Below are 21,737 nucleotides of genomic sequence, written 5' to 3' on the forward strand. Positions count from 1 at the left end.
TTATCAAGATGATTCTGAAATGGACGCCTGAGTGAAGCGAAGCCGGAAGTGAGCGCGGATATCTCTCCCTCCTCTCCGGTGATGCTAACCTGCAGAGCCGCCTGCCATCCTACCTGGGATGGATGTGGAGGAGGCTTTTCAAGTTGTCGGCGAGTTTGGACCCTACCAAAGGCGGGCGGTAGCTGTCCTTGTCCTGACACAGGTTAGTTATTTTAAAAAAATAAGCGTTTTATTGTTATATGTTATAAACAACTCGCTAGAGTCTCTTGTTATATCGTTGCTACCGAGCAGCGTTAACGCTACGTGGCTTTCAGCCTCTGACGGAGGGTTTTTTTTCTGGTTTTCGGACAAATTTATCCACAAAATAACCAGTTGAACTCCATCTTAAACACTTACCAGCCACATCTGAGTGCTAATAGCCGTTTTAAATGTGAACTGTCAACACTTTCTTACAATTTTAGCTAACTGTAGCTGCAGCGAGTGCACTTTCCGTAGCGGAGAACTTCTCACCAGACTCCCTTCAAGAACCCGGCGTAGTAGCATTACCTTGTTTATTGGCGAACTCACAAAGAATGCAGACCATTAACAAACACATTTTTACAAATCGTTATTAGCCATTCTTTAATTCGTCTGGTGAAACAAAGCTTGTTTTAACAAAAAAGTTATCAAACTTCTTATTTTCGCGTCGTTCATTTCGCCGAAGAAACAACTCTCGCGGAGTGCGACACATACCGAAAAAAGTACAATTTATTGAAAGGAGATCACTTTTAGGTTGGTCATTTGTATGCCGAATTTATCACAACACCACATGTATTCCTAAACGGCTTTAAGTAATTTCCATTCTGGCCTGTATTGTCACTAATAACGAATTTAATTGCAAATGTGCGCATGTTTGAATGGAGTTTGTCACAGTGTTCTCTATGGTTAAGATAATCCTCTAACCGAATAACGGGAGTGTACATGATGATATTGTTTACATGATGAGGTTTTGACATCTTCTATATTTGTGCTGCTTATGGTTTGAAGTATAATCACATTGATTTATGGAGGATCATTTTGAACAGTAATAATATCAGAATCAGATCCAGGTTTATTTATATTTGCACATAAATAAATTGAATAATCATAAATAATATAAAAAAGAAATTTACAATAAAAACTATGTAAAATATTCTAAGTGAAAAGAGCTGCTTCAAGTTTAAAATGTAAAAATATTGATGTGCAAATGTTCATAGTGTAAACAGTATATGCAGTGTGCAAGTAATGATAATAATAAAAGTTTGTATTAATGTAACATAATAATAATAATAATACTAATAATAGGGATCTGTGTGTTTCAGCTGTACATGGCTTGTCAGTCCATGCTGATTGTTCTGGTTGGAGCTACTCCAGAGTACCGGATCGAGCAGCAGGAAGGCGTCCCATCCTCCCAGCAGGAACTCCTCCAACACGTCACCTTTACAGGTGACATCGACTCCATAGTGACCGAGGTGAGAGAGCCAGAGTTCATCTGCATTTTCACTTTTACATATTATACTTCCACTCCACTACATTTCAGAGGGAAATATTGTACTTTCTACTCCACTACATTTATTTGACAGCTTTAGTTACTTTTCAGATGAAGATTTGACACAATGGATAATATAACAAGCTTTTAAAATACAGCACATTGTTAAAGATGAAACCAGTGGTTTCCAACCTTTTTGTCTTTTGACGTCTTACAAAAAGCAGTGTGTAGTCGGGGTCACATTTCGCATGTCTATGAGTTGTTAACAGCTCCACCAAATAGTGATTTTTCCCTCTAAACTTTTCACATGCTTTCATTTCAATAAATGTTCAAATGATCCAATATTTCAGCAAAAATCAAAGATTAGAGAAAAAGTCCTGAAAACAGATTTGTGTATCAGAACTTTGTTTTTTCTTCTTTCCTCTCCCATTAATCATCTCACCACCCCTCAGATTTATCTGCTGACCCTTTGGAGGGGCCCGACCCCTAGGTTGGGAACCACTGGACTAAACTAGCCAACTGTATATAAAGTAGTGTAAACTAGCTCCACCTCCAGCAGCTACAACAGTAACATGCTGCTCTAACACTGATGCTTCACTATTAATAATCTAATGATGTCATATATAATAATATATCAGTCAGAGGGACCAAACCACTACTTTTACTGCAATACTTTAACTACATCAAGCTCATAATACTTATGTACTTTTACTGCAATACTTTAACTACATCAAGCTCATAATACTTATGTACTTTTACTGCAATACTTTAACTACATCAAGCTCATAATACTTATGTACTTTTTACTTAAGTTGGATTTTACATGCATGACTTTTAATGGAGTATTTTTACATTACTGTGTCGATACTTTTACTAAAGGATCTGAATGCTTCTTCCATTACTGGTGCTTGTTTGCTTCAGTGAAACCACAAATAAAGATTTGAAAGACTGTAAGTGGTTTCCACTTTGTCTCTGTGTTCCTCAGTGGTTTCTCATCAAGCAGCAGGCCTATAAAGTCAGCTTAGCTGGATCGCTGTTCTTCGCCGGGCTTCTAGTGGGGAACGTTGTCTTTGGGCCGCTCTCTGACAGGATCGGCAGGAGACCTGTCTACCTGACAGGTGAGGAAAACCACAGACCACGATTACTAGACAGATTTTCCCAGATGAGTTTTCTGAGGCTCTCTGTCTGCTTTGTTTGTCTTGTAACCAATGGTGGTTTGACTTTTGGACAGATTTAGAAATGTGAAATGAAAAGAAGAAGTAAGCACGAGATTTTCATGTCTTAGATTTAATAGACTTTAACTTATGATTTAAGAGAGACAGCATCAGTGATGATGGCTCTTAGATATTTGCCTGAGTTTCACAGCTGACAACAAACCAACCAATTCAAGCATGGAATTTTTTAGAAAATCAAAATTGAAATTGAAGAATTGCACTGACAAAAGTCTTTTCCCCAATCTGTTCAGCCTCACAACAAACTTCAAAAACAATCTTTATGTGTACTGTGCTGCACTAACACGATGTTCCACTCACCGACACTTTTTGGAGATCGCCGACAAAAGCCCCGGATCAGAGGCAGATCGGCGTTCGCAAATCTGTTCTCAATGACTGTGTGTGAACTGTTCAAAGACGCGATGCCCGAAACATATCAGTCAGGTTAATTATCTGGACCTGTTGGGGAGTCAAAATCCTGTAGTGTGAACAGTGTTGTGAGAGCCAATGAGAGCGCAGGACACGGGGTGATGACAGCGGAGCAAACTCGTCCGCTGTCATCCACAGCAGCTTCCTGAACCCAGTTTCATCATGCATCTATTTGTATAGAGAGGAGACACAATAATATATCTTCTATCAGGATACGTTGACACACACACACAAGCTTTTTGTAACCTTGTCGTCCTTGCTGACAACAGGAGCAGGCAACTGTTTTCATTGCAAAAATATTTATTTGCCTTATGTACGAGCTTCGTATCGCCTCATTTCCCGTCTCACAGACTCGTCAGGGATTCCTCCCGGTAAAAAGATCTTGTAATGTGTGACCTGTCACCGATCGATCGGTCATGTAGTTTACAAACCACAACGACTTCACGATTCCTGACTGCGAGACGGAAAGTTGTGTCCTGTGAACAGTACGGCGATCTGATGAGAAAGTGTGTGAAAGGCATCCATAAAAATACCAAACTATGCTTGAAATGTCTCTCCCCCTCTTCCTCCTCCTCCTCCTCCTCCCCCTCCCCCTCCTCCCTGCCACTCCTCATTCCACTCATCCGTTCCTCTCCTGTCTCTCTCCCGTCTCTCTCTCTCTCTCTTTCCTCCAGGTCTGTTTTTTGAAGTGGTCTTCGGTTATGTGACCGCCTTTGCGCCCAGCTACGAGGTCTTCGCCGTGTCCCGTCTCCTGGTGGGGCTGATGAACGGCGGCATCGGCCTCGTCTGCTTCGTCCTCACTCAGGAGTACGTGGGCAAGTCCTACTGGGCCATGACCGGTACGAAAACGGCCAAAACAGAGACCTACTATATCACACTTCAATATAGGGCTGCAACTAATGATTATTTTCATTATCGATTAATCGCTCTATCTATAAAATGTCAGTAAATATTGAAAAATGGTTGTTATAATTTCCCACAGCCTAAATTGACGTCTTCAGATGTCTTTTTTTTATACGACCAGCAGTATTTATGACAAAGAAAAGCATCAAATTCTCACATTTAAGAAGCTGGAAAATATTTTTGCTTTAAAAAAAGACTAAAATGATGATTTGATTATCAAAATAGTTTAATTTTTTGTCGACTGACTCGTCATTGCAGCTCTACTTCAATTTATGTAATGTTTTGGATTTTAACCAAATTAGTGAAATTACGGTGTGCTGAGTATTTTAGGAAGCTAAAATGAATGTTTTATGGTTGTAGATTCTGAAAAAGGGGGATTTTCTGCTCGATATCATCTTGATATAATAACAATAGTACCATACTACATTTATTGCTTATCAATATTATACTGCATAGTGATCAGCTGTCAGGGATTTGGATTGAGACGATGTCAGAATACAGTTGGGTTTATGAATGACGGTGCTGCAGATGCATCCAGCTGTGTTTTGTTCTTTCTTTAGGGACATTTACCAGTATGATGTTTGCGGTCGGCATCGCTCTGTTTGGAGCTCTGGGCTACTGCATCCGGCCGTGGAGGAACCTGGCGACCGCAGCCAACTCCTCCGGCGTCCTTTTCTTCCTGCTGTCTGTGTGAGTACAAACATTAGACCACTGGGCACCTGCATCTTGCTCATAAAGATTTTTTTTTTTTGTGGCTAACTGATGCAAGGAAGATGTACTGTAAATAAATAAAAGTAGGGGTGGGGTGGCGAGCAGAAAGGTTTGTGGTGTGAGAGAGCACTGGGCAGCTGAAACGGAGGAAAAGCTGATTGTGCTGTAAAGAGAACGAACGTCTCTACAACATCAAATCAAAGAGCTGCACAGCCGACCAGAGCCGGAAGTTAGACTCACTCACCTCCAATCACAGTCCACATTACCCTCTTACCGCCATCCAGGATCTCTAGGGCTGTAGTCTGCTGGTCGATTAGTAGATTAGTTGGTCGATATGCTCTCCTCCGACTAAATTCTCATTGGTCGAATAATCTCCGTGTTACTTTCATAAGGAGAAAAGTGCTACATCAATAGCTTTCCAGGAGTAATCCATTATTTCCTGCGGCGGGAGGGACAGACTAACTAATTACCTGTGAAAACAACGGGGTTGTATTCAAAACACCCCCGTTGTTTTCACAACTTTGAACTCGCCCAACCTAACGGAGACTGCTGGGTCTAACTGTACTGAACGTTTACTGAACGTTTACTGAATCTGTGTTTCTCCATAATGGCACGACGAGAACCCCCGCCAGGCCAAAAAAAATATTTTTTCAATAGCGTTTGGGAGTCTCTGTGCAGCGCTGTTTCAGTGCGTAAGTCAATCTCTGTCGTTGCCTGGGAAACCACCGGTCGCGCGGCTCCGTTAAGGAGTATGTTTGCGTAGTGAGCGGGAAACAGCGAGGGGCAGAGAAGTGACGGTGGATATGAGCGGAGCAGAGGAAAAGGTTAGCGGTATGTTGTCAGTCTGGCAGTAAATGTACAGTACAGACTACAGTGTGTCAGTTAATAAATGCTAAAAAGTCACGTCTGTTGTTTCTCTAAATGCTGGAAAAGTGAAGAAGGTTAGCTCCAAAGTTAGCAACAATGGGCTAGCATAACCTGAAGACACAGAACAGAGAAATGTGTGGCTGCCGAGTTTACTGTGCACTCTGTCCCACCATGTTTGTTCTGGTATAACAAACACAGGATAATTGGAATCGTTCTCGCAGGAATTGCACCTCATCTCCCACCAGAACTCAAGTCGTTTCAGAGCAGTGGTTCAGTGTGCTGTCTGTTTGATCACAAGTTTATACTCCTTCCCGACTGTCAAAGACTAAAAAAAAGTCAAGTCAGTTTTATTTGTATAGCCCAATATCACAATTAACAAATTTGCCTCAGGGGGCTTTACAGTCTGTGCAGCAATACAACATCCTCTGTCATTAGACCCTCGATTCAGATAAGGAAAACAATCTTTATGTGTGATCTGTTCAGTCTTTGTAGTTTTCATCTCGTCTTAAGGTTTGTGCCCAGCTTAATAAGTAATATTTACAGTTTCCTCTCCACTCTTTCAGCACTCTTCCAGAGTCTCCTCGCTGGCTGTATTCTCAGGGTCGGACAGAGCGAGCCGAAGAGGTAAATATCTAGAAATGTTCTTTCTGTGCTGTGAAAAAGCACGAGTAAAGCTGCCGCACTATTTAGGATTGTTATAAGTTAAGAATTACAAAAATGTAGTTAAGTAGGCTGTTGACTCTGTTGGCTGTTGGCTACTGACTGTAGGAATTAAAGGAATGTTTGCTTTATGCATTTTTAAAGAACAGGTTCACAGTTTTTCAAGTTTGTCTTAAAACAACAGCCAAGAGCCAAAATGAACATCGAAACATCACTTTACATTGAAAGCACATTTTAAGGATCTTTTAATATCCAGTATGAACAGGAGGAACGATTACAGCGAGGAAAACCTCTTTCACTGATCACATGGACACCTGACTGCTGGTTTAAGACAGCTGGAAACATTGTGAACCTGTCCTTCAATCAATACTAAAAGAAATAATGCAGCCTGAGAATTTAATACCAACATCAAAGTTTGATAAAGTCGGTCATCACAGGCCTCTCTGTGTGACTGTGATGTGGTTTGTGGTGACATCGTGCTGTAATTCATATGCAGATATTTTAAAAATGCCTGTCAGAGCCTCTCGGACTGTGAAGAGGCTGCAAATACAAACTGACAACAGAAACGACTTTTGTGTAGTTTTCATAGTGTGGGTGTAACTTTAGATTTTGCCTCCCAAAAAATGTGAAATGTGCCTTGTGTGTTATCTTTTGCTTGAGGTTCTACTTGTTTACACAAACTGACATTTCTAAAAGATAAGAGTGTTTCACCTGCAAGGTCAGAGTGGGGAGAGGAGTTGAAACATTATTCTTTTTCACCTCTTTTCCCCTGATCTGAATTAAAACATGTCATAAAGTGAGATGGAGGGAAAAGGAGGAGGTAGAAATGCATCAAATTATTACCAGTCAGAAAAAGCCAGAGAGAGTTGGACTGAGATCACTCTCAAAGGGCGGGGCTCGTTTTCAGTTCCTCATTAGAGATGAGATAGTACTGAATCATATTTCCATAGCACTTACATGATGTAGTTGTGATGTTGTCATTGCTACAAAGTAAAAGCAGTTGGGAAGAGTCTTTATAGACGTACAGAGAGTGTGAGGAGATATTTCGGGCGGGGTTCTGGACATACCAAATATTTTTCTCCATGGATAACGTTACGCAACTCACAGTTTGGATAAACATGAAACTCCCCTGGTTGAATCATCAGTACAAAAGATGAACAACTGTGTTAGAAAAATATCTGGTTCTTTGATTAAAAAGTCGAAGGTAGAATGTCATGTGCATCGCTAGTTTTATCAACGTTATGCTTTTTAGTGGTGGGATTTTCCATTGTAAAATATTGCCAAATTGCTGATATTTTGCTAACATTTGCAATTTATAAGCAAAATATCAGCAATTTAATTTAATATAACTAATGATATACAAAATTACTGGAAATCAGTTCTTCTTCTCGGCTCTAAAACAGTAGTTGCCAGTGGCAGCACAGCACACGCAACTTGCTGTGTCAGCTACAGTTTTAGGGCAGGGAAGAAGAATTGATTTCTGGGAAAACGGCCGTTTTTATCTGAATAAAACTACTTTGAAGTTGTTGGGGGTTTTCGACCCGACGTGTGCTTGAAGTTACACAAGTTGCTTGTGGTTTATGGATATTGGCTACTTGTGCTAAGTTGCAAACAGGTGTACTAGTTTCAGGTCTAATAAACGACATGATATTGGATCAGTGCATTGACTTGCATACTCGCTGATACCTGATCCAGTATTTACGCCTGTATTGGAGGCTTTTCTGATACTGGTATCGGTATCAGAACAGCTCAACTTCTAAGTGAACTCAGCAACTGTGGTGCTGCGTTGCTGCCTCTTGGCTGATTAGTAAGTGAAGGCTAACAGCTTATTTTAGGAATATATAGTATGTACTTTGTTGGTTATCAACACATGATAAACAGTAGTCTGATCCATTTATGGTTGATTGAGAGAAGTGTTGTTGGCTTATAATAAAAAAGAATGGTGGAATTGAAACCGTGTTGACTTGTTAACATTTCATTTCATTCAAATCTTGCGTCTATTTTGGGCCAAATATTTTTGCTGAAGGGCTGGATTTGGCCCACGGGCCCCTGTTTGCCCACCACTGCTGTATTGTAACTTAAATCTGCTTTGTTCTCACTCTGCTGTCCGTCTCTGTTGTCAGTAACTGAACCTGTTTGTGTTGCTGTGTCCTGATTGGAGGTTCTGCGCTACATGGCGCTGAGGAACGGCAACGCTGCCAACAACCTGATGCTGCAGCGAGTCGCCACCACCCCCGTCACCAAAGCCGGTAACCGTGGCAGCAGGGGAACGGGTGTCCTGCAATTGGTGATCCATCCAGTCCTCCGCCTCAGGACCATGGTGCTCATGTATGTCTGGTAAGTATACCACCACAGAAGAAGAATAAAACATACAAGCTGTGTATATATAAATACAGAGGACATACCACTGAACTCAGGGTTACTGGTTCAAATCCTGCTGCTACCACAGACTCAAACCAGAACCATCACTTATATTACCTCAACTTCTACAGTATTACTACCAGTGGTGGAAAGTAACTAAGAACATTTACTCAAGTACAATGGATAATATAACAAGCTTTTAAAATATTATATTTTACTATGTCTATTTATGTAAGAAGCATTAAAATAACCGTTGAAAATTTCCTGAATCTAGTTATTAGGTTTTATGCCTGAAGCTTTTCACAGTACTGTACCAGGAAGAAAATTCTAATCTTGCAAGTCGTAGTTTGCATGTTGCAATTTTGGTGAAATGGGTCCTTGAACTCTACTTGCTTATTGACAGGAGAAAGCTGAACCTTTTTTGGGTGACAAAACATTGGATGTAACATTTCACTGACAACTTTTCAGATGAAGATTTGACACAATGGATAACATAACAAGCTTTTAAAATACAACACATTGTTAAAGATGAAACCAGTGGTTTCCAACCTTTTTGTCTTTTGACGTCTTACAAAAAGCAGTGTGTAGTCGGGGTCACATTTCACATGTCTATGAGTTGTTAACAGCTCCACCAAATAGTGATTTTTCCCTCTAAACTTCTCACATGCTTTCATTTCAATAAATGTTCAAATGATCCAATATTTCAGCAAAAATCAAAGATTAGAGAAAAAGTCCAAAAACTGAAAACAGATTTGTGTATCAATTGTTTTTTACAGACTTGAAAAGTTGTGAATTTGTTCTTTTTAAGAGTAAGATTGTTGCAGTTCAGAGATTTGTCATGAATCTAATCCCCCCAAAAATGCTGCATATCTGGGTGTGGTTGCATCTAGTTTCAGTAGAGCTGCGGCAGCCAAACACCCGAAACATTCAGTGAGCAGCGTCCTTGAGCTTGTCTGAGATTACACACTGTTGAAATTGTCTGTAAGAATTAGAAGAATGTTTGTTTATATACACTGCCTGGCCAAAAAAAAAAAAAAAGGTCACACACTCTAATATTTCGTTGGGCCGCCTTTAGATTTGATTACGGCACTCATTTGCTGTGGCATTGATTCGATAAGCTTCTGCAATGTCACAAGATTTATATCTGTCCAGTGTTGCATTAATTTTTCACCAAGATCTTGTATCAGTGGTGGGAGGGTCGAACCACTGCGCAAAGCCTTCTCCAGCACATCCCAAAGATTCTCAATGGGGGTTAAGGTCTGGACTCTGTGGTGGCCAATCCATGTGTGAAAATGATGTCTTATGCTCCTTGAACCACTCTTTCACAGTTTGAGCCTGATGAATCCTGGCATTGTCATCTTGGAATATGACTGTTCCATCAGGGAAGAAAAAATCCATTGATGGAATAATCTGGTCGTTGGTTATATTCAGGTAGTCAGCTGACCTCATTCTTTGGGCACATAATGTTTGAGAACCTAGACCCGACCAACTACAGCAACCCCAGATCATAGCACAGTCCATTGCTCCAGAGTCCCTATCTTTATGCTCCCTAGCAAACTGAAGCCTTTTTTTCCCATAAGCCTCACTGATTAGTGGTTTTCTTATGTCTACACAGCTGTTCAGTCCCAATCCCTTGAGTTCCCTTTGCATTGTGTGTGTGTGGAAATGCTCTTACTTTCACTATTAAACACAGCCCTGAGTTCTACTGATGCTTTTCTGCGATTTTATTTCACCAAACATTTAAGGCAAGGCAAGGCAAGTTTATTTGTATAGCACATTTCAACAAGAAGGCAATTCAAAGTGCTTTACATAGAACATAAAAGGCTTTAAAACAGAATATAAAGCAACACAAGAAAAAAGACAATACAAACAATTAAAAAGTGTTAAATATGGAAATAAAAAAGAAGCTAAAAAGGAAATAAGACAGATAAGACAAGAGAATATAAGTAATAGTGAAGTTTAAAATATTCACCCTTAATGTGGTTTAATGAAAGGCAGCAAACAGAAAAGTCTTCAGCTGCGATTTAAAAGAACTGAGAGTCGCAGCAGATCTTCAGTTTTCTGGGAGTTTGTTCAGATATGTGGAGCATAAAAACTGAAAGCTGCTTCTCCAGGTTCAGTTTTGACTCTGGGGACAGAAAGCAGACCTGATCCAGACCACCTGAGAGGTCTAGATGGTTCATAATGTAGCAGCAGATCAGAGATGTATTTTGGCCCTAAAACCATTTAGTGCTTTATAAACCAACAGCAATATCTTAAAGTCAATTCTTTGACAGATTTAAGTGATCGCCGATTACAATAAGTTAGGATTTTTTTCCCGACCACATTTCTTCCTGGAAGATGATGGTTCCCTACTATCCTTCCGGTTTTTAATAACACGTTGGACAGTTCTTGATGCATGCCAATGATTTGACCCTCATCAAACATCTTTTCCACAACCACAGGATATGTCTTTTGACATGGTTGTTTAAGAAATGAGAAGCTACTCATTGCATCAGTTGGGGTTTAATAACTTGTTGCCAGCTGAAAGATAATCGCCCATGCAGTAATTATCCAATAGGAGGCTCTTACCTATTTGCTTAGTTAAATCCAGGTGGCGACGTTTTGTTTTTTGGCCAGGCAGTGTATATTGTAATAAATTCTAAAAAGAAAAAGTGGAAATGAGCAGATGACAAGTGAATCATTTTAGTAACCTGAGAATTTAACACGCTGTATAACTGCGGCATGTAGTTTTTGGTCGGCAACATGCTGTCAGTTAACTCACAAGTATTTTCAGTCTGTGAGAAAGAAGTGTTGACTTTAAACACCTTTAGGACAACTTAAAGGACCTTTCTACTTCCACCGTCTTTACACAAACAACAGTTTAATACTTCTATACACATCTCCAGCACTTACATCTTCACAACACAATAAACTCTTTTTAATGTTAATCTAATTAATTTGATGACGTCATCTTGGGATTTTGGGAAACACTGATTGATATTTTTCACCATTTCTGACATTTTAGGGACCAAACGACTAATCGATTAATCAAGAAAATAATTCAACAGAATAATAGATAATGAAAATAATTGTTAGTTATCTCTTTTAAAAGTTTGTCCAGTTAGCATTATGACCTTCAAGAGCTGTTTAGTTTAGCTGATGACTTTTAGACTTTTTGAATGTGTCACCCGTTTCTTTTTTCTTCTTTCTTTTTTATCAGTTCAGATCAGTTTAGTCTGATTGCTCTCTAGATATTTCCATTCTTCAAAGAGTTGTAGTGTTTCCTGGTGACACTGTTGAGTTTACAGTAAACAAATCCCTCTGCAGGAAGCGATGGTGCATGATGTGCTCGATGAGCAGAAATGTCAAAGAGCGGCTGAGTAGGCTGCACATCTAAGTTATTACTAAAAACAAAAACCCTGCAGATGCAACCTTTTTAATCAGTTTTCTACCTCGTTTTTCAAACAGAATTCTGAATAAATCAAATTTATCAGTGCACATTACCATAGGCCCTTACCTTCTGTGTGTGTATATATGTATGTGTGGCAGGTATGCGTGCAGTCTGGTGTATTATGGTCTGACTCTGGGAGCCAGTGAGACGTCTGGTAGCCGCTATATGAACGTAGCCATGTACGGCCTGGTGGAGCTGCCCGCCTACCCGCTCTGCATGTACTTCATCAGCAAACACTGGTGAGACACACACATATAAATTAATACATACTGTTAGCAACCCCATGTAACACCGTACACCTCCTGCCCAGAAAAGTTGTTGATGTTTTCAGTTTGATTGATTTAAGACACTTTTTTTTGGCAATACACCATATTCAGCTGTTGTGTGTCTGGTCTTGCAGGGCCGGGAGGAGGAAAAGCATGGCCAGTTTCTTGTGTCTGGCTGGTTCTGCCTGCCTCTGCACCATGTTCATCCCAGAAAACACAGGTGAGACTCTGACAGATATAACTACAGCCAAATGGATATATTCAAAAGGGTTATTCACTTTTTATTTAATTTGTGATTTTAAAAACACATATGATCAAAAATATACCCACACACTGTAGCCTGACTGTAACTTTAAGCCATATTTACAGGAGTTAAAAGATTCACAATTTTTCAAGTGTGTCTTAAAATGACTCTGTGCAAAAATGTATTTAAAAGTTTATCTGAAGCTAATATGAAGCTTCAGCGTCCAAATGAGTCAAATCAAGTAGATATCTTTCAAGGTTACAGTCTTTTTAGTGCCAAAGTTCCTCTTTTTGTTACTGTACTTCCACCGCAGCTCAACAAGGAAACACTGTCCGAGGAAACACAAAGAGAGAATTTGGCCTCCATCACTTCCATTGAAAGCACATTTTAACAGCCGGTATGAACAGGAGGAATGATTACAGCGAGGAAAACCTCTTTCTTTCTTTTGAAAAATTTTGAACCTGTCCTTTAAAGATATGACTGTTATTAATTTGGGCCTGCTATGTCATCACACTTTCATACCAATGATGTAACATCCTGAATCCACTCAAACCTTTGGGGCATGTTGCTGCTCCTGCAGCTGATGGTCATAAAATTCTCCTTTCCGAAGTTTTTTGTGTATGTAATGTGAGATTTAAAAAGCCTGGAACTGGTTTTCTTTGTGTTTGCAGGGACCTTGTTGAGTGTTACGTCGCTGGCACTGCTGGGAAAGCTGATGGTCAGCGCAGCATTCAACATCGCCTACGTCTACACCTCTGAACTCTACCCAACAGTTATCAGGTAAACTAACCACAGTCTGTATAACAAATAATTTACACTCATCACACTGTCTGAAGGTGACAAGTATGCAGTATGGCTTCTTCTTAGTGTTTAATGGACTGATAAGTTTTTGGTGCAGCTAGCATTTTTCTAATGGAGTCAGTTTTTACTTCTCAAACATTTCCTACATGTTTGTACATATTTTTGTGTTTCAGGAACGCTGGTTTGGGAGTTTGTTCCATGTCGTGCAGAGTTGGAGGAATTCTTGCACCGTTTGTTCCTTCCATGGTAAGGACAGGTCTGGCTCTAGACAACTCTAGAAGGCCCCAAGCAAGATTTTCTTTGGGGGCCCTCCTTAAGCCGAACACGGACATCCTCATACCTCCAATTTGTTGTCTGTAGTCTGTGCAGCCACTAGGCTACAAGGGCTACTTATACTTCTACTGCACATGTGTGGAATTTGTCCTCCAAGCAGACTTCAGAAAGGAGTATAAACAGAACTACTACCTGTATTTAATTTATTAGGGACCAAGCCCAAAAGGCAGAGGACCACTGTAAAACCTATTGTTTTTCGTGTGTTTGTGTTTCTTTCTTTCTTTCTTTATTATTACGCCACTTAAACCCTTAATTTGACCCCCCTAAACATGCTCAAAAACTCACCACTCACTTCGCCATGAAATTTCCTACTAAAATATGATTTTTAATGTTAGATTTGGCCAAACTCATGGGATTTATGAAGATATTTCACAAGAAGCGTACTCTAAAATCCTCCTCTCCAACTGCTCCTGGTGATGTCACTCCCTCAGTGCTGTGAAACATTCCGCAATACACACTCATTATAAAATCACAGGAGGAGCAAGAAAAGACTTTAAAACTCACACTCTAATATCTCAAAAACAATAAAAGATAGAAAAAACATGTAAATTCAAGGTTTGTAGGTCAAAGTCTCATGATTCATTTAAAGTTCAAATGAAGTTTGTATCTAAAACTATGTGGAAGCAGTAAATGTTCAAAAAGGTGTGGGTTCACTCACACTCTCCATTCAAACACATGAGTATTTTTCTGTGTCCAGCTGCAGTTACTTATTGTCTCTACACACCTGACAGTACACATGTCAATCAAACTTTCAAAATAAAAGCACACCACACTTGTAAGAAATATCCCTCATTTTTAAAAAGCAAAATGATCTGATCCCGACGGGTCAGAGTGCGAGGTCCCGACCAACGCTGCTCACAGCTTTAATTACATTTCATTTACTTAACTTTAATCAGTTTCACAAACCTTACCAATGCTTAAAACTATTTATTTAGTTTACATTAGATTTTAATTAGACTCAAATAATCGCAAGGAAAATAACTAAGCTAAATTCTGTTAGCTTGCTAGATGGTATTAGTCAGGTTTTTGACAACTCCTAAAATGCTAGCTACATGTTACATGACCTCATTCGTCTTTGTTAACTAACTTTTTGGCTCACTGTTTGCTATCATTAATCATCATTTATCATCATTCCTCATTATCTGCTCCACTTATCACTGTCCTGCTTTCTTTCCTCTTCCTCCTTTCTTTCTTTTTTCACTCCCGGACAGATAATCCCTTTCTAATTTGCGTAGTCAATGCAAACAAATTTGTGTGTCTATGAACAGCTCTGTGATTCACAGAGACGCCAATGAGATGGGGCCTCTTAGGGGTTTCCTAGCACTGGTTTTTGCTGTAATGGTACTGCAGTTAAGAGGGGATTCCCACATTTTGAGACAGTTACTCCCTCCCATGCTGGGGCCCTAAGCAAGTGCTTAGTTTGCTTATGCATGGGCTCTGTGTAAGGATGTTTGTGTCTGTAGCTTAACAGCTGTCCAAATGTCGTCTTATGTTCTCTCTGTATAAATGTACCAGTGTTGCCTGACTGACTAATTTTCAACTGCAGTCCTTTCTAAAAACTAAAAAAGAAAGTGGCAAACAGACAATCATTCAGTCACAGATATGGTAAAATAGGACAGTGGCGTTGAGTATTAGAAGAGCTCAACACTAGAAGAATCGGAGTTAAAAGTCCAAACACAAAATAATAAATTCTGGAAGGTTCAAATGTTCCAAAAAGTGAAATTTAAGTCGACAACAGAAGTTTGCGTCCCTTAAGACTTTGACCAGCGTTTTCACATGCGTTATTTCAGGCACAGTTCAGTTCATTAGAAAGAGGAAACACTACGAGATGAGTCATGTTGAAACCTGCTCAACATGATGAATCAATGTGACAAAGAAAGTCCAGAAGGAACCTTCAAGCTTAATGATTAATTGGGTTTTTATTCAGCTGTTTGTTCAGGTGTGATATCTACAGAGGCCTTTTCAGCTCAAAAATATGAAACCTGTTACTGTAGTACTTCCTCTATCTAGTGAATTAAGCTGGTATTTCATTGATTAGTGATACTTTGAGTATTACAATAATCGATACATTTTATTAGCGTACGTAAAACTAGAGAGGAAGTTTAAACATTTTGTTTGGGTTTTTTGTGACTCTTTATTGTTGAAGTGATTGAATAATCTACATGTACATCAAGTGTATTCAGTTAATACATGATTGCTCTCAATATGTCTCTTTAGTTTGTCTTAATGCATTGAAAAGGGATTTTTTAGTACACAATACAACATTTGTTGTACTTTTCCATGAGAGTTGACTTTTAACTGCACATGTGGTGAAAGATATTAAGATAAAACAGTTAAACAGAACCCTGTAACTGTTGACATCAGATAACCTGCATAAGCAGCAGGTGAAACCTGAAGATATAGTGACACCTAGTGGTGATTTAGTTGACTTCAATAACACAGCAACTAAACCACAGACACAGTTTGAACCACAGCATCTGATGACACAGCAAACAGATTTGTGACTTGTTCCAGACAACATAGATTTAAAGAGGAACATATTCTGCATATTTCCAGCTCTATATTTATATTCTGGGGCTCTACTGGAATATCTTTGCATGATTTCCAGTTAAAAACTTCTACTGGCCCTTTATGCAGCCCCTCAGTTCAGCCTCTGTCTGAAACAGGCTGTTTTAGCTCCTGTCTCTTTAAAGGTGTCTGTACACTCCTTCAGACATGCTTGTTGAACTGTGGGAATGCCCATTAAACCCCCTCCGCCCGCACCTTTCTGATGGCGGATAAGTGGCGCTGCGTACGACCATTTCTGTAACGTTCCAAACCAGTGAAGTCGACATTCAGACCCACTTCACGCAGTGATTGGTCAGCTGTGTGGAGGTGAGAGAGGAGTCAGAGTTTTAACTTTTTTCACGACTATTTCTGTCACTTTTCATGTGAACAACTGAGTGCAGCACTATGACTGACTTCCAGGAGAGACTCTGTTATATCCGTATTTAAACAATATCACATCTCTGCCGTCCCCCCCTTCCCCTCTCTGTAACGGTCAGCTTTTCACTCTCTTTGATTGAAGCCGTTCAGAACGACAATAAACACATTTGATTGCTGGCATGTTCAGACGACATGTTGTAAGAAACGGTTCTGAGCAACCATATATCAAACTGATTGTTCTTACCGTGTGTGTGTTCCAGCGGGCTCTCCACAGCTCCATGCCCTTCACGGTGTTCTGTCTGAGCGGTCTGTCTGCAGGCTGTCTGGGCCTCCTGCTGCCTGAAACCCTCAACAGACCTGCAGCAGAAACTCTGGAGGAGCTCAGCAGCCCGACCTACAGCCGAGTGCTGGAGAGCAAGGTGACACAACACTAAACTGACAAACACACAACTGTAACACAACACTGTACTGTAGAGTTAAACCAGACTAGTTAGGATGGTTGTAGGGATTTATTTAAAGGATGATTCTGGTGTTTTTTCTATATTTTTCTTATTGTCAACAGTAGAGAGATGACATCTTTTATTTGCACTCTGCATCACTTTGTCGTTTCTTTCATTGATCTTTTCTTACTTCTCTTTTTGTCCTCAGGCTCTTTTGTATGAGGATGAGAAATGGAAATCAAACCACAAATGAAGCCAGCCGCCTCGTCTTCATCACCAGAGCAGCTCAGAGCAGCGAGACAGCCTGAGACACAGACTGTCCACACCTCACTCCTCATGGGACTGCTGCCTCCAGATGGTGAACTGTCCCTTTAATTCACTTGAAGGGCTGGTCACTGTGTTCACTTTAATGTCTGTGAACTATGACATTTCAAACAGGGGTCAGGGGGTGTTATCGACTGACTCAAGGGTTCCTCCTGTTAAGTTTTACAGAGAAACCAGACAGTCAATCCCCTGCTTTATTTAATATCCTGAATGTTGTCATGGAGTTAGTGCCTTATTTGGAGGTAGACAGACGACAGACACAAGAAAGATATGTGACTTAATTACATTCCTGAGAAACTGTAAAGGTGGAAAATGAGACGGAACAATCTTTAATTTTAAATCTGCTTTCTCAGTTGCAAAACAAGACAGTTTACTCACTTCCAACGTTTCCAAAATAGAGTTATCTGTCATAACAGTGCTGGAGGATACACACCAGTTAATATTCCACAAAATGCAGCTCGGGTAGATTTTAAGGGGGAAATCTGTCCTTCACACATGCTAAAGCATCTGGTGCTCTGAGTGTCCAGAGGCAGATATAATGGAGTATAGCTTTAGCTGTCGTGATGGGAATAGGACTTGATGTTGGAAAAAGAAAATCTTGGAGCCCTTTTAGACCAATAGAACATGTTGAGGTCGGATTTAACAACCAGCTGGAATCATGTGACACCATGCACCTTAACCATTACACTCAGGATACTGTTTTTATTTTCTGTGCTGCAGGTTTCAGCGTCATTACAAATCAAAGTTTTAGCTTCTTTTTTTTTTTATATTTGAAAGGGACCATGTACAGTTTTAAACATGAACGTTGCCTTTTGATACACTGTACCAGAGTTAGCTTATAGCTAGTTTTCATGTGCAGTCTCTTGTCACAGTTAAAACATATTACAGCACAGTACTAGTCAAAAAACATAATACAAAGGATAAAGAATAATACAGAATAAACACAGTATAAAGACCACAAAATAATACAGGATAGATATTGCAAGGTTTCACACAATAGCACATCACATGTAGACACAATGTCAACTGGAATGACTGATGAATACTTGTCCAATTAAAATCAAGAATATTTGTGTTCATAGGAAGACCAGAGGATGAAATGTAAAATCAGTGGTTACAGAGCTGAGTAGATTTTAGTGTTTTGAATGTCGACGGCAGTAAACGGTAAACATAGTTACGCTGCGTCTGAAATCTCATACGATGCACTACATCCCCAATATGGTTACTATCGTTCAACATACTTTAGTGTGAATAAACAGTAGTCTGTATCCTTTCAGACACACTGAGCTGTAATTATCACGTCACCTCCTGAGAGCCTCCATGCTGGTTGAAGACACGTAACCATGCCAACCTCATCTCTACCGGCTAAACTGAACTAACTTTAAGAATATATTACACCTAGAAAAGTGAAAAACCTTGAACGTACACTTAAATTGAAGCATTATTGACGTTACATCAGAGCTGCCTTGGTCGCTGTCCACCGTTGTTGTCGTCGTTAATACAGCATTGCATTGTGGGATATTTACGTTGGCGTAGTGTTCAGTGCTTGCATACTGTAATATTTCCTCAGAAACATACTACACACATACTATTGGTTTTATACTTTTCAGACATACCAAATAATCTCATATACGGTTTTAGTGTGCTTAATGGCATGTTAGTATGGAGTTTCTGAGTGTTTTCCAGGAAGTTCAATCGCCCATGTCATAGGATCTTTTAAGGCAGAAACAGTGATGTCACAGGAAGTACTGGATAATGGTTTTAATCTCATAAAGCTGTCTTGTCGAGCTCGTGGACATCTGGACAAAGTCAAGAAGCTGTGAAAGCTACAGGGACTCAATTTGGTGTCGACTGTCTATTTAACATTCTAGCTGTGTCTTATTAACATTAAAGCGGCTATAATGGATATTTTTAATAATAATAATATTGTCTGAGCTGTCAGTGTGTAATGTGTTGGTCGTGGCTCGTAGTGATGAACTTACAGAGAATTATCAGTGACCCTGCAGCTCCTCTCGGCTTTACGGAGCTTTATAGTGAGTTTCAGCTCATTGTTTATCTGTCCGGCTGCAACTTTACTGTTTTGCTTCACTCTCAGCGTCTCATAGCATCGTTTTGGGCTGCAGCAGGCAGCTGTTTTCAGAGAAAAAGCTGTAAAAAGCCACTGTACACTACCTGCTCAGCACCAAAGTTAGCTGTAGACTAGCTGGTGAACTGTTTGCTGACAAGTTCAACATATCAACTTAAAAGGTGACGATGTGTCAGTGTTGTGTTCACTACTTGTTTCTGCTGGAATCTAGTGGATAAAAATATCAGTTAATGCAGGTTTAACTGACTAACTGGAGGTTCCCAGAGGTGACACGTCTCTCACACTGGATTGTGAAAGATCTCATCCAGACATGAGCTTGATGAGGCGACAGTCTGGAAATGAGGTAAATTGAGACAGATAAGCACATTGAATTTAGTTTTTACAATGAATTCCTGCAAGATGAATGTGTTTATTCAGTAAAAGTGTTTGTGTTATTGACTGCAAACTCGGCCCACAAAAGTATATGATCAAGGACCTTTTATTAACATTGGCAGCAAGTTTCTCCAGGCTCATGAAATAATATACGTCAAGGTGTTAAATAAGAGAATAATTAATAATGGTACCAACTTATATATATTTACCAATATAAAAATCATCAAACCTTCACTCTGGAACACAAACTTTACATTTTGTTGATACATATTGACATCTTTTTTGTGAGAGTGACCAAAACCCCAAATTCTACAATATCAAGTAATGTTTTTCATGCATCAGCAGATGAAAAGATGGAAGCGCTTGACAACAATTCTGCCTTCTGTGCCTTCTTACACAGCCTTTAACACTGATGAAGTTCAGATGAAAATGTGTTAAAATGGAAAATTTTACAAATGAAGCGTTGCCTGAGATGTTTTATACACCATCATTTTGTACTGTGTGTACAATCATATTATTACAGTGTGTATTATGTAGATATAATATATGTACAGTGATATCTGTGAGTCCTTAAAATGTTTTATGTATATTTATATAAAAGCCATTAAAGTAACAGTTGAAAATCTCCTGAATCCAGTTAATACAAATTTATTTTCTTCATCATGTAATAACATTCATATTAATGCAGAACTGCTTTACTGTGACTTTACTAAACACAGTTTAACATTGTGTCCAATAACAGTTTATTAGCTGATTAATCATAGATCAACCACCAGGAATAGCCTTTGCTTTGTGTCTTTGTGTAGGTCTGAAGTCCATTATTAAAAAAACGGAGCCCTGCATGTTTACTGTACATACAGATAATAGTCAATATGTTTGCAGTGGTTGTTGGCTGGTTGCATTTCTGTTCAGTCTGCAGCAGAAACGTGGAGGCAGTCAGCTCTTTCATGTTATTGAGAGTGAGTTCTCCACCATCACCATGTAGATTCTGATTCAACTCTGTGCCATTAAATCCTACAAAATCTCTGTTTCTGCACACTGACAAGTACTGTACTTAAGTACAATTTAGAGGTACTTGCACTTTACTTGAGTATTTCCATGTGATGCTACTTTATACTACCATTCCACTACATTTCAGAGGGAAATATTGTACTCTACTCCACTACATTTATTTGACAGATTTAGTTACTTTTCAGATGAAGATTTGACACAACGGATAATATAACAAGCTTTTAAAATACAACACATTGTTAAAGATGAAACCAGTGGTTTCCAACCTTTTTGGCTTTTGACGTCTTACAAAAAGCAGTGTGTAGTCGGGGTCACGTTTCACATGTCTATGAGTTGTTAACAGCTCCACCAAATAGTGATTTTTCCCTCTAAACTTCTCACATGCTTTCATTTCAATAAATGTTCAAATGATCCAATATTTCACCAAAAATCAAAGATTAGACAAAGGGTCCAAAAATTGTCTCCAAAGGTGAGGCGAGTCCCCACATGAAACTGTTTAAACAGATTTATCTCCCCACAACATGAGGAATACCTGGTACACACACACACACACACACACGTGACTTTCAGTAAAGAAGAACGCAGGAGGAGCAAACGGGGAGGAACGCTGGAAGTGAAACTATCTGCAGTCTCCATTTTTAATGTCAACAGAGCAGAAGGAGGAAAACAGCAAGTCAAAGGCAGGGTGAGTGTTAATATTAGAGCTGCAAATAATGATTACTGTCATTATTGATCAATCTGCTGATTATTTTTCTGATTAGTTGATTTAGTTGACTGAAAAATATCAAATCACAGTGACACACAGTTGACGTCTTCAAACGTTTCCTTTTTTCTTTTCCTGTTTTCTGTGTCC

At 39.5% G+C, this 21,737-nt stretch overlaps 1 protein-coding gene across 1 annotated transcript; it reads left to right on the forward strand.

Moving 5' to 3' along the window:
* The first annotated feature begins 14 nt into the window (after positions 1–14).
* Positions 15–20,505, forward strand: slc22a15 (solute carrier family 22 member 15). Its single transcript, XM_044372201.1, has 13 exons — positions 15–202; positions 1,341–1,490; positions 2,493–2,625; positions 3,822–3,986; positions 4,611–4,740; positions 6,192–6,252; positions 8,450–8,625; positions 12,181–12,321; positions 12,483–12,568; positions 13,264–13,372; positions 13,567–13,639; positions 16,912–17,070; positions 17,300–20,505. The coding sequence occupies exons 1-13, from the start codon at positions 119–121 to the stop codon at positions 17,342–17,344; spliced, it is 1,512 nt and encodes a 503-aa protein (XP_044228136.1). The 5' UTR covers positions 15–118; the 3' UTR covers positions 17,345–20,505.
* The last annotated feature ends 1,232 nt before the right edge of the window (positions 20,506–21,737 follow it).

The sequence above is a fragment of the Thunnus albacares genome, chromosome 14 (genome assembly GCF_914725855.1).
Source record: "Thunnus albacares chromosome 14, fThuAlb1.1, whole genome shotgun sequence".
Lineage (NCBI taxonomy): Eukaryota > Metazoa > Chordata > Actinopteri > Scombriformes > Scombridae > Thunnus > Thunnus albacares.

Excerpts from the sequence above, each read along its gene's own strand:
- slc22a15 (XM_044372201.1), top strand. The coding sequence starts at position 119 with ATGGATGTGGAGGAGGCTTTTCAAGTTGTCGGCGAGTTTGGACCCTAC. Across the intron at positions 6,253-8,449 it reads GGACAGAGCGAGCCGAAGAG|GTTCTGCGCTACATGGCGCT; the intron begins GTAAATATCTAG and ends TCCTGATTGGAG. Across the intron at positions 13,640-16,911 it reads CACCGTTTGTTCCTTCCATG|CGGGCTCTCCACAGCTCCAT; the intron begins GTAAGGACAGGT and ends TGTGTGTTCCAG.